Genomic DNA, 13,015 nt, shown 5'->3' with positions numbered 1-13,015 from the left:
CTTTGAAGTCATTTTTTGTCTGTTTCGAAGTTTTTGAGTTAAAAATTTTTTGTAGAGGCAAGATTTAAAATGGGTTTCTTGGGCCAAGAGCTAAACAAGAATTAGTCATAATGCCATTTATCTGAAACAGCAACTTTACCCAGGATCAAACTTAGGAAGTTTTCCTTATCAGCATGAGTTAGCGATACTTAACCAGCATGGGTTAGCAACACTCATCCAGGCAGGACAGAGCAGCTGAGCTTTCAGTGATAACTTTCCCAAAACAAAAGGATGGGTGGGTGAGTGGATGGATGAGTGGATGTATGTACAGATATACAGATGGATGGATGGATGGACGGACAGACAGAATGATGGATGGATGGATGGATGGCTGTGTGAATGGATGGATGGATGGAGGGCTGTGTGGATGGATGGTTGGCTAGGTGGCTGGGTGAGTAGGTCGAGAGGTACGTAGATAGAAAAGAGAGAGAGATAACAGACAGACAGATAGATACACAGATACACAGATACGTAGATAGCTGTAGTTGAGTGGATTCTGACTCATGGTGACCCCATGTGTGCAAAGTAGAACTGCTTCATAGGGTTTTCAAGGCTGTGACCTTTTGCAAGCAGATCGCCAAGCCTGTCTCGAAGGCCTCTCTGGTTGGATTTGAATTGACATCATTTTGGCTGGTAATCAAGCCCTTAGGTGTTTGTGCGACCAAGGGACTCCTTCTGTAAAGACCACAGCCACGAAAACCCTCTGGAGCAGTTCTAGTCTGCATGCCTAGGGTATCCATAGTCGGAATACATTCAGTGGCTATGGGTTTGGTTTTTTTATTTAGACTTCTTTGGACTTAATTACGTGGTCCACATCCTAGTCCACCGTGCAGGGCTGGAATGCTGCCTGGGACAGACAGTCTAAACACAAACCTGGTTGAGACCAGCACTGGGGGAGGAGTTTAGTCAGGGATCCTCCCTCAGAGCAGGGCACAGGCCTCTGACTCTAGAATGGAGGATTTCAGGCTTTCATGGGAGGAGGAGTGGAAGGTGGGACAGGGGCAGTCGGAGAAGCAAAGCCTCAGAGACACACCAGAGATGCTGTGTGGGTACCTGGCCCCCGCTATAAAAAACTATTCAGATGGGGCAGGAGTCTGTGGGATGGCGAGGCACTGGAAGCCTCAGCCTGCAGGGACAATGGCATCAGACAGGAGTGTCACAGGGCGTCCTCCAATCAGGAAAAAGAGGCTGAGGACACCAGCTCTCACCCCAGAGGTCCAAGGCCCCATCGAGCAGTGATGTTTCCCATGCCTGGCTGGCCCAGGGCTCCTGACTCTGCTGCTCAGTGCTCAGAGCTGTTTTGCCTTCTGGGCGCAGATAAGCCTTGTGAACAGTGGGTCCCTCCACTCAGAGCTGGGCCCCCCGGGTGTGCACCATAGCCCCTCCTGTGCTCACCTCTGCCACTTCCCTCACAGGCCCAGTGAGTTCTGGAGTCACACCCTCCCCCAGTCCCTGAGATATCTGATCAAAGCACCAGCACAGCAGGTGATGCTGAGCTGTTCCCCGCTCTCTGGGTACCTCTCTATATCCTGGTACCAGCAAGTGCAGGGGCAGGGCTCCCAGTTTCGACTTTTTAGCATTACAGCAAGAAAGAGAGAAAGAAAAGTAACACCTCAGACCAGTTCTCAGGCCAACAGTTCCCTGACTTCTTCTCAGAGCTGAATCTGAGTGCCCTTGATAGGTGGGACTTGGTCATGTTCCTCTGCCAGCAGCTTGCACAGCCCTGCAGAGCCTCAGCTGCTCTGTGCACAAAGCCCTCTGCCAGCTCAGGAAGTGACCATAAGAGAGGAGGCAGACTTCCCCACGCAGCTGATTACGAGCGTACGATATTTATATAACTGTTAATATGCAGTTCATTAGCAAACACGCACTTTATCAACTCTACTCCACTTAGGACTCAAGCAGTCATCTTGGCTGCAGTGTGCTGGGCATCACTGGGCTTTGTCTGCAGGACCTTCCTGAACAATTACTAATAAAGCTCACACTGACCCTGAAGAGGGCACTGTTGTTGCCTCATCTTCCAGTGAGAACACTGGTTTGTTGAGCTGAATCCCTGGCATCCACATGGGGCAGGATGCCCCCTTAGCCCAGGGCTGTCGGATATTAAGCCTACTTTCTCAAGCACCACATCTTTCATTTTTTGCTTTAACATAGAGAAATTCATTTTCTCACAGTCTAGTAGGCTAGAAGTCCAAATTCAGGGCATCAGCTCCAGGGAAAGGCCCTCTGTCTGTAGTCTCTGGAGGAAGGTCCCTTTGGTCAATCTGCCTGGACGAGGAGCTTCTCTGTGCAGGAACCCCAGGTACAAAGGATGCACTCTGCTCCCAGTGCTTCTTCCTTGTCAAACGCCACATCATAAGACATGTACATTAAAAGAGGGCCTCATCTGTGGTTGTACACTATTTCTATATAAAAATCGTTCATCCTATTTCAACCTCGCTGGGTGATAGTACTTTGGAGGTTTGGGGAGTATTTTATTTTAAATATTCACCCAAATCACCGAAAGTACCCTAATGATTTAACCTGAGCATCTAAATGACAGAAATACTTGGAGAGTTGAAAACACAGGAAAGTTGTTTCATACTGGAAGTAATCATGAGCTCAAAGGTCCAAACTGTCTTGGGAGGAGGTCAAAGACAGCACACCCTCTTGGGAGAAATGTCCAAATTTCACTTATTCTGGGATGTGCCCTTGTGTACACTGAGGGGGCCCTGAGCCAAGAACCCGGCTGGGACAATGGAATCCTTGAGCGATTCCAAGAGAGCCCAGGTCCCATTTTCCCAACACACTGCCTGAGAAGACCCTCTTCTCCCCTCCCTGGGCCCCTAAACCATGGGCTCCAGGCTCCTCTGCTGCACGGCCTAAGCCTCCTGGGTGAAGCTGAGTCTTCAGACCACCAAGTAATCCCACTGTTTGTGTGTGGATGTGGGTGTGTTTGTGTGCGGGAGTGTGTTGTATGTATGTGGATAAATGTTTGTGATGTGTGGTATATGGTGTGTGCATGTGTGTGACCTATGAACATGTGTGTATGTGTGCAGTATGTGGTGTATGTGTGTGCCTGTGTGTCCCATATGGAGTGTGGTGTGTGCATGTGGGTGTTGTATGCATGAGTGTGATGTGTGCATGCGTGTGGTGTGTGCCAAAGATCCGATACCCCGGTCCCTCCCATGTACATAGTTGGAGATCCAGGTACTGAGGCATCGGTAAATGAAGGAACTTTTGCTTTGTGAATGGGCTTGGATGCAGCTCTGTGCCAGAGAGCATCTTCCCCTCCGGTGAAGTTTAGGTCCAGAGTCAAGTTTGGGGCCAAGGTTCTTCAGGTTCTGCACGTGGACCAAGATCTTGGTTTGCACACGTGTAGGATTCAGTACCAAATTCAGGTGCGGTCAGGCCAAGCCTCAGTTAGAAACCACGGCTTGGCAGGCTACAAGGGATGGGGAAACTTTGGAGGAGTGGGTGATGTCTCTGCGGCAGCTTCAACATCACAGAATGATCCTATCAGGGAAAAGGGGTGCAGAGCATTAGAGTGCTAGGCCTAGGACACCCCACCCTGAGTGGGAAACACTGCCCACTCTTCCTGGCCCGTCATAAGCTCTAGGCTCCTCTGCTGAGCGACCCTCTGCCTCCTGGGGCAGGTGAGTGCTGGCCACAGGTGGGAAGGCATCAACCTGCCTTTACCATCCCCGAAGTTCAAGACCAATCATAAGAATGGCTGCAGCCAGGCCCCTTGCACTCTGTCCTCAGCTTCTTCCCTGTCCCCCCTTATACAGGCCTAATGGGTTCTGGAGTCACCCAGTGCCTGAGACACCTGAGCAAAGCATAAGGACAGCAGGTGATGCTGAGCTGTTCCCTCCTCTCTGGAGACCTTTCTGTGTACTGGTACCAGCAGACCCAGGGCAAGGGCCCTCAGTGCTTCCTAGAATATTATGAGAGGAAAGAGAGAGACAAAGGTGACATCCGGCATCAGTTCTCAGGCCAACTTACTACCTGACTACCACTTAGAGCTGAATGTGAGTGCCCTGGAGCGTGGGGGACTTGGCTGTGTTCCTCTGTGTCAGCAACTTGCACAGCCCTGCAGAGCACTGGCCGCCCTTTACACCAAGCCCTCTGCCCAGCTTAGGAAGTGATGGTGAGAACGAGGGCGGCCTCCAGGTTGAGCTCAGGCCCGCTGAGCGGAGGGCTCCCCAGACTCTATTTGCTCATCCCTGTGACCTGTGTCAGTGCTGACAGAAGTGTGCTGAGGAAGGACTGTGTGACGGTTTGTTCAGATGCAGAACCACTACTGACAGAGGTGAAGCCACTGTCCTGCAGGCAGAGGTCACAAACAGCAAAGCGAGGAGGCACACTGGGCTCCATTCCTCTGGCACTGTGGGCCTTCCGACCCCCCTGCAGAACTATCCCTGCTTCAGCTTCTCCTTTTCAGGCCCAGCTGTGCAGGAGCAGGAAGGTCATAGGTCATGCACCATGTGGGATTATCATGCTGCCTCCCTGACAACTTCAGGGCAGAGACCCTGCATGGATCCTACAGGTGACAAGAGCAAAGGTACACCTTTCTGCACTGGAGCTGTTGTTCTGAATAGGGGGTGTGCCATATTTCATGAAAGGTGTCCCTGGGGGATGCAAAAGGTGACCACGCTCAGCTGCTAACTGAAAGGTTGGAGGTTCCAGTCCACTCAGAGCTACGTCAAAACAAAGGCCTGGCAATCTACTTCTGCAAAAACATCTACTGAAAACCCTATGGAGCACAGTTATACTCTGACACACACGGAGTCACCGTGAGTTGGAGTTGACTCAGTGGCAGCTGGTTTTGTTGGGTTTGTGTGAGTGGGGGGTTCCAGTGGAGTCTTCCCTGTTGCACACAGAGAGGAAGGGGGGTTTGCTAAGGAGTCTTCCTGTTCATGGTGCAGCCTACCAGGAGAGAAAGGACGTAAAGCGTTGGAATTTGTTAGTTCATTTCCTTTATTTAACCCACATTTTTGTGCCCTCTACTTTGTACAAGATTTGGGATCACATGAAATAAGAAACTTAAAATGAAAGTAACTCTGTATCTTGCCTCGGGAGCTCCAGGGTCTACAATCCTAAATGTCCAATATCGATCCTAAACACCTACCTGTTTCTGTGGAAACTTCTGTCTCACGAGTCACAGGGAATTACAGAATGCAGGGGGTCAGGGCACTACTGTGCATGCAGGGTCCAGCTCTGCTCCCTGGAGAAGATTCCAGAAGGAAACACACATGGACAATTTTATTAGTATCTGGCTGCATCCGAGTAGACTGTGACTCACAGCAACCCCATCTGAGTCAGAGTAGAACGTCTTCGCGGGGTTTTCAGTCCCTGACTTTTCATAAGCAGATCTCCAGGCCTTACTTTGGAGGCACCTCTGGGAGCACTCAAACCTCCAACCTTTTGATTAGCAGCTGAGTGTGTTAAGCCTTTGCACCACCAGGAACTCAGTCCACTGATTAGCAACGTTAATTTAGTCTGAAGCCTTAACCCCCCACCATGAAGTCTAATACACTCACAGGGTCCAGGGCTTGGGATGTGGACATCTTTGGGGATCGTTCTCCTGCCGACCACTCAGGAAGCAGGTGCCCTGATGAATCTAGCTAGGTGTGGGCAGGAGTCCCACCAGTCAGTGAATTGATAAGGAATTGAGTGAAACCTTCCCGAGTGCTGGTTGAAGAGGTGCCCTCGGATCTAGAGCCCTGACTCCAGAGAGAGTCTTTGCAGTCGGAAGGGGGTTAACAGGAGGGTGGATGACCGAGCAAATGAGAAAAGGACTCTTGAAAGAGTTCCAGAACACAGGAGTCTTAAATTGCACGAGGAAGCCACAAGGATCTCCCCTGACATTCTGGACTACAGGGATAGTTAGGTAAATAAAAGCCAGTGAGTCAAGGAGGAATTCCATCCTCAGGTAGAAATTTATACAGAGTTACAAACTGTTCTGCACAAAGGCAGGAAAGACTCATCTACACACAGGACTTGTGCAAATTCAGAGCAGTGCACTCCTCCCAGTCTGGGCTGTTGGCCTGAGTGTTTATTTTGACTGGAGGTTGCAGGGAAAAGGGGCGTGGCCACTGGGACAGGCTGCTCTGGGGCCAGGCTGGGGCAGGAGGGTGACATCTCAGAAGGACCCCTCCAGAGCTTGTCCCTGCCATGCGCGTCCTTTGCGCTATGGTCCTGGCTGTCCTGGGGGCAGGTGCGTCCTGGGCAGGACCTTCCCCTCTCCTATGATTTCCGGATCCTTCCCCAGCCTTTCCCTTTGGCACCAGCTTTGGTCTTTGTCCCCACAGGGCACACGAATGCTGGCATCACCCAGAACTCGAGGCACAAAATCACGAGGACAGGAGAGAACTTGACCCTGCAATGTACCCAGAACATGGACCATGAGTACATGTACTGGTACCGACAAGACCCGGGACTGGGGCTGAGGCTGATCCACTACTCTCTTGGTGTTGGTGATACTAAAAATGGTGAGATCCCCGAGGGTTACAGCGTCTCCAGATCAAAAAAGGAGCACTTCCACCTCACGCTGGGGTCGGCCTCCCCCTCGCAGACAGCTGTGTACTTCTGCGCCAGCAGTTACTCCACAGTGCTGCAGGGTCACATCAGCCCCTCACAAAAAGGGCTCACGAGGCCCCCTTAGCCGGCTCAGACCCGGGGCCTCAGAGCTGGAGTGAAAGTTGCAGGGCCCACTGTTCCTGCTAGGTGCAGCTCTGGGCCACTCTCAGCCAGCCTAGACCTGGGGATGGGACTCAGTCACGTGTCTCTGGGCTAGCAGCAATCACACAGAGCTGCAATGTGTCCTGCCCTGGGTCCCCTTACCTGACACGCATGCTCCCCCCAAAAGAAAGGGAGTTTGAAACTACAGTTTCCAGTTAATGAAAGTAGACTTATTTTAGTGACCATGGAACACCTGGGGGTTCTTCTAGCAGTGAAATCAGGAGCTGAAACCCCTGTAACAGCCTTGTGGATTCTGGAAGCATCAGGAGACTCTCTAGAGCATGTTACACACCACTGTTTCTGGACGAGAAGCCTGAGTCTCCTTCCACAAAGAAGAGGAGAGGAAACTTTTCTGTGGCATGGAGACTGGAACAGAAGGGCTTTGCCGTGGGTCCTGGGGAGAGTCCTTCATGGAGATGAGAGAACCCAGGGGACATTGGTCTCTGACAGGCAAAAGGAATAAGAGCTCCGGACTCAGACACTGACCCAGGCATCACTTCGTCTCCTGTGTCCCTGGATACCCCAGTGACTTCAAGCTCATCCATGCCCAGCCGAGTCAGCCCCCAGTGCCCACCCTGCCTAAGGTTGGGGATGCTGAGCAGTGTGGCCAGGAATGTGGAGGGGCCATGGCAGACAGGAACACATGGACCATGGGATCGTCCTCAGTCAGGCATTTGAGGTGCTGGAGGTGGGTCACAGTGAACATGCCTGGCAGACGAGGAGAGGGGTGAGGGAAAAGATGCGCTTAGAGCTGTGTGTGTCTCCTGTCCAGACAGTCCGGGGGCTCTGGGCCAGCACCCATGAGGTGATGTTTTCAAAAAGGAGCTTGTACATATTCAAATCAGTTGTCAAAGTGTGTTGTAATCTGATCTCATTTCTGGAGGCCTTGGAGACTGATGAGACAGTGACATGATCTGCCTTCTGTGGGGAAGGATGTCTCCCTCCTCTGCTCATGAGGACAAAGACTCTGACCCAGCAAACCCTCCAGGTATACAGGACCCACCATGGGCTCCCGGGTCACCTACTGGGTGGCCCTCTGGCTCCTGGGGGCAGGTGAGTCCCTGGACGCCAAGTATTTCCTGTGTGTATATGTGTGCATGTGTGGCTATGCATGGGGGGCATGCATGAGTGTGTGTGTGAGTGGTATGTACGGTGTGTATATTTGGTGTGTGTGTCTGTCTGTGTGGCGATTCCCATCATTGTCCCCATTCTGTTCCCAGAGTCTGTCTCCTCAGGTCACATAGATACCAGAGTCTTCAAGGCCCCTGGCACAGTGTCACAAAGAGAGGCAAGGCCATAGCCCTCAGGGACACAACTGCCTTTACTGCTACTGACAGAATCTGGCGTTTTTGATGTAGTTCCAAAACAAGGAGGGAGCAGACACGTCAGGGATGCCTGAGGCTCGGTTCTCAGTGGAGAAGTCTGACAGGACGTCTTCCACGCTGAGGACCCAGTCTGTGGAGCCGGGGACTTGACCGTGTACCTCTGTGCCAGCAGCTTAGCCACAGCGTGGCATGGCCACCTCCTTCCTGTGCACAAACCACGTACATCTCCTCTCTCCTTGCTGCTCCTAGAAGCCTGAGCAGAGCCTTCCTCTGTCCTCCACTCCCCAGGGAAAGCAGTAGACTAGGACAGCAGCTGACTTTTTTGTAGGAGGAGACTAGACCAAAGGAGAACTCCTGAAGTGCTGTGGCTATTGGCTGGAGGATAGAAATCATTAGACAGTAACAGAAATGCCTGCTCAGACCTCAGCTGATCTGTGTTTACTCGAGTTACCTTGGTTGTCTCCTGTGTGTGGTGGTCATAAGGGCATCTAGGTATATGTGTTTACTCGAGTTACCTTGGTGGTCTCCTGTGTGTGGTGGTCGTAAGGGCATCTAGGTATATCTTCAGTAATGGAGAGAAAAAGAAACCTTACTCTCAAGTGCTGGTTTTTTTTTTTTTTCCCCTATTTTAGACTAGGTATTATTTCCTTCTATCCCCAGGTCTATCCCTCTCCCTTTCAGGACATGGTTTTAAGGGAAGAAAATCCCAGTTAGATGATAACTGTCAGATATGTCATAGGATTTAAGTAGAATGAGTAGATTAGGGATGTTAAACATGGTAAGTTGAAGGAATAGAGTTAGGGAGTTTAGGCTGGGTTCTCTAGAGGAGCAAAACCAGTGAAGTGTATGTATAAATATATATAGAAAGATTTATTTCGAGGAAATGGCTCACACAATTGTGGAGGCTGGCAACTCCCAAATCCACTGGTCAAGTGTCAGGCTGAAGGCTTCTCCACGAACCAGAGGTCAATCATGAGATGAGTGCAGGATCGAGAGAGAGAGAATGTGCTTTTCCAGAACATCCACATACATTGGATGCAGGCCACAACCCCAGGGAAACTGCCCTTCCAACTGATTGGCTGCTCCCATCAGATCATAACATGGAGGATAATTACATAACTGCTGCAAAACCACTGAGAACCATGGTCTAGCTAAGTGGACACAAAACATAAACCACCACATCGGGTTAAGACTAGTGTTGGGATAGAGGTTAGAGGATGCTGATTGTAAAGCTTGCAGAATGTTCTGAAATATGCACCCTGTCAACTATGCAGAGGTCCCTGGGTGGCACACAAGTTTATGCTCAACTACTAACTGAAAGGTTGGCGGTTCAAATCCATCCAATAGAACCACAGAAGAAAGGGCTGAAAATCTGCTTCCATAGAGATCGCAGTCAAGAAAACCCTGTGGAGCTCAGTTCTACACAGTAACACATGAGTTCTTCACAAGGTGGAATCAAAGGCAACGGTTTGGTGTTTGGTTTTGGATATGCAGGTACTTCCCAGCATCCCTTGGGCCAGAGCAGAAGGGATAAACTATGATGATGCTTCCCTTTTTAGACAAAAGATGGTGCTGTGGAACCACTGAAATCTCGGGGTCCTGGGTGGGTCCAGATGTGCTGCCCAAGAGGGGAAGAGTTAAGAAAAACTTCACTGATCCAATATTAGGCAGGTGTTTGAGGCTCTCAGTTAATGCCAGGCAACCTACAGCACTGTGGGAAGTGGGAGGTCCCTCAAATTGCTAACGAGAACCACAGGGGGAGAACTGTGGGCCCACAGCCTTGATGCCAGGGGGAGGTACAAAGAGAGGAAGATGAGGAACCATAGGTTGGGTCTACCCTGAACTCGGTGCACTGGGCCTCACCCTGTCACTGCTGCAGTCACAGGGGCCTGGGCCTGATACCCTGGGTGAAGGTTAATCCAACTCTCCATTGGAGGTGCGGCTCTAAGGAAGAAGAGGAGGAGGAAGGAGAGAAAGAGGAGAAGAAATAGAGGAGGAAGGACCACCACTGTCCCCTATCAGACAAAAATTCTCTGGAGGGAAAACAAATGTCAGTTGCAAACTATAACACCTACAAGGATGCAAACCACCCAGGAGAAATGTTAATAGATGGAGCAGACAGCAGCCTTGACCTAGAAATAATCAGCTAGGAGAATTATCACCCAGAGACTGTCAGCTAAGTCTCTACCAAGCACCTAAAATGGTTGAATCTTGACAAATTATTTTTCATGTAGTGACTCTGTATATTCCTTCCATCTGTTTTTGATGCTTCCTGTGTCATTTCATATTTTTCCCATAGAATCCTTCACTATTGCAACTTGAGGCTTGAGTTTTTCTTCAGTTCTTTCAGCTTGAGAAATGCCAAGCGTGTTCTTCCCTTTGGTTTACAATTTCCAGCTCTTCACACATGTCATTATAATACCTTAGTTTGTCTTCTCAAGCCACCCTTTGAAATCTTCTCCTCAGTTCTTTTTACTTCAGCAATTCTTCCTTTTACTCTAGCTGCTCGACATTCAAGAGCAAGTTTCAGAGTCTCTGCTGACATCTGTTTTGGTCTTTTCCTTCTTTAATGACCTCTTGCTTTCTTCATGTATGATGTCTTTGTTTCATTCCACAACTCTTCTGGTCTTTGGTCATTAGTGTTTGACTCATCAAATCTATTCTTGATATGGTCTCTAAATGCAGGTGGGATATACTCAAGGTCGTACTTTGGCTCTTGTCGACTTGTTCTAATTTTCTTCAGTTTCAATTTGAATTTGTATAAGAGCAGTTGATAGGCTCTTCCACAGTCGGCTCCTGGCCGTGTTCTGACTGATGGTACTGGGCTTTTCCATCATCTCTTTCCACAGATGTACTGAGTTTGATTCCTGTGTATTCCATCTGGCGAAGTCCATGTGTATAGTTGCTGCTTATGTAGAAGAAAAAAAGTATTTGGCATGAAGAAGTCATTGGTCTTCCAAAATTCTATCATGCAATCTCTGGCATCATTTCTATCACCAAGCCCATATTTTCCAGCTCCAATCCTTCTTCTTTGTTTCCAACATTCATATTCCAATCACCGGCAAGTATCAATGCAACGTGGTTGCATGTTCGATCAATTTCAGACTGCAGAAGCTGGTAAAAATCTTCAATTTCTTCATCTTTGGCCTTAGTGGTTGGTGTGTAAATTTCAATAATTGTATTAACCGCTCTTCCTTGTAGGCGCATAGATATGTTCCTATCATTGACAGTGTTGTCCTTCAGGATAGATCTCGAGACGTTCTTTTTGACAATGAATGCAACAGCACCCCTCTTCAAGTTGTGATTCCCGACATTTAGTAGACCGTATGATTGTCTGATTCACATTGGCCAAAATCAGTCCATTTCAGCTCACTAATGCCTAGGGTGTTGATGTTTATGCCTACTATTTCATTTTTGAATGACCATTTCCAGTTTTCCTAGATTCATACTTTGTACATTCCAGGTTCCAATTATTAATGGATGTTTGAGGCTGTTTCTTCTTATTTTGAGTAGTGCCATATTAGCAAATGAAAGTCCCGAAAGTTTCACTCCACTCACGTCATTAAGGTCAACTCTACTTTGAGGGGGCAGCTCTTCCCCTCTAGTCTTTTGAGTGCCATCTAACTTGAGAGGCTCATCTTCTGGCAGTATATCAGACAGTGTTCCATGGCTATTCCAAAGGCTTTCACTGGGGGATTCTTGTCAGAATAGACAGCTTCTTCCTAGTTTGTCTTAACCTGGAAGCTCAGCTGAAACCTGTCCACCATGGGTGACCCTGCTGATATCTGAATACCAGTGGCATAGCTTTGGTTTATTTCGTGTGCTACGAGGGATTTTAAAGCAAAGAGTTGGCTTCTGACTCCAGCTTCTGAGTTTTCCCTCACAGTCGGCATCACACTGTTATCACCAAGATCCTAGGACAGCAAAAGCTGCTAGCAAAAGCAGAAGCGATGCCATTAGCACGTGCCCTGGGCCTGAGACACAGGTAGGTGGCTGCATCCCAAGACCTACAGGAGGCACAAACGCTGCTTCTCTGCTATAAAGTAAGGTCCACACGCTAAAAATGCCTCTGATAGTTTCTACTCCATTAGCTTGGGGGGTCCGCCCTTCTCTTCTGTGCAGTAACAGAGGTAGAGTGCTGTGTTCACCTCTTTTCTAGGCACACACATCCATTTTTCTCCCAATCCGACTCCTAGGAGCCTTGTTGCAGGTCCTGCCTGCCTTCTCACTTGTCTTCCACACGAGGTTGTGAATTAACACGTTAATCTCACCCCCCTCCTGGAAACTCCTTTCTTCCCCAACTCCAATGATGAGTTGATTCTGGTTAGGCTCTTGCATCTCTGACTTGGCTCTTTTTAGTGTCCTTTGAGGACCGCTTTAGTCCTGTTGTTGCGAGTGGTGATGGAGTCGGCTCTGACTTAGGACTAACCTTCCGTGCAACAGAACGAAACTTTGCCTGGTCTTGCGCTGTCCTTCAACGTGGGTTTTTATTAGGAATGTTGAGGAGCCCTGGTGGTACAGTGATTAAGCGCTCGGCTGCTAACCAAAAGCTTAACTATTGGAACCTACCAGCTGCTTCACAGGAGAAAGATATAACAATTTACTTCCTCAAAGATTACAGCCTTGGAAATCCTATGGGGGAATTCTGCCCTGTCCTGTGGGGTAGCTATGAGTCGGCATTGAATCAACAGCAACAGATTTTTTTTTTTTTTTAAATTAGAGATGCCTACTCAATTCATTTGTCTTTTCACTTTCAATGTCGTGCATGAATTTTTGTTTTTTTCTCAGTCTTCAGCTATTACCTATGTAAGGGTGATTTTCGATTGCGTACTTCCGTTCAGATCTCTGATCTGCAGAACATCCTGTCAGCTTTCCAGCTCAACATCCTCACCCTGCATTCCACGGACCCACAGACTCAGCACGTGCAC

The 13,015-nt window shown here is 49.1% G+C and overlaps 1 gene segment (V, D, J or C); it reads left to right on the top strand.

Annotated features, from left to right (window-relative positions):
* Positions 1-6,178: 6,178 nt before the first annotated feature.
* On the top strand, positions 6,179-6,685 carry LOC126082190 (T cell receptor beta variable 6-2-like). The segment is given in 2 exon segments: positions 6,179-6,238; positions 6,333-6,685. Coding segments are annotated over 2 exon segments (396 nt in total).
* Positions 6,686-13,015: the final 6,330 nt, after the last annotated feature.

The sequence above is a fragment of the Elephas maximus genome, chromosome 8, assembly GCF_024166365.1.
Source record: "Elephas maximus indicus isolate mEleMax1 chromosome 8, mEleMax1 primary haplotype, whole genome shotgun sequence".
Lineage (NCBI taxonomy): Eukaryota > Metazoa > Chordata > Mammalia > Proboscidea > Elephantidae > Elephas > Elephas maximus.
The sequence above is the reverse complement of the archived record's forward strand: the minus strand, read 5'-3'. Positions and strand labels throughout refer to the sequence as shown.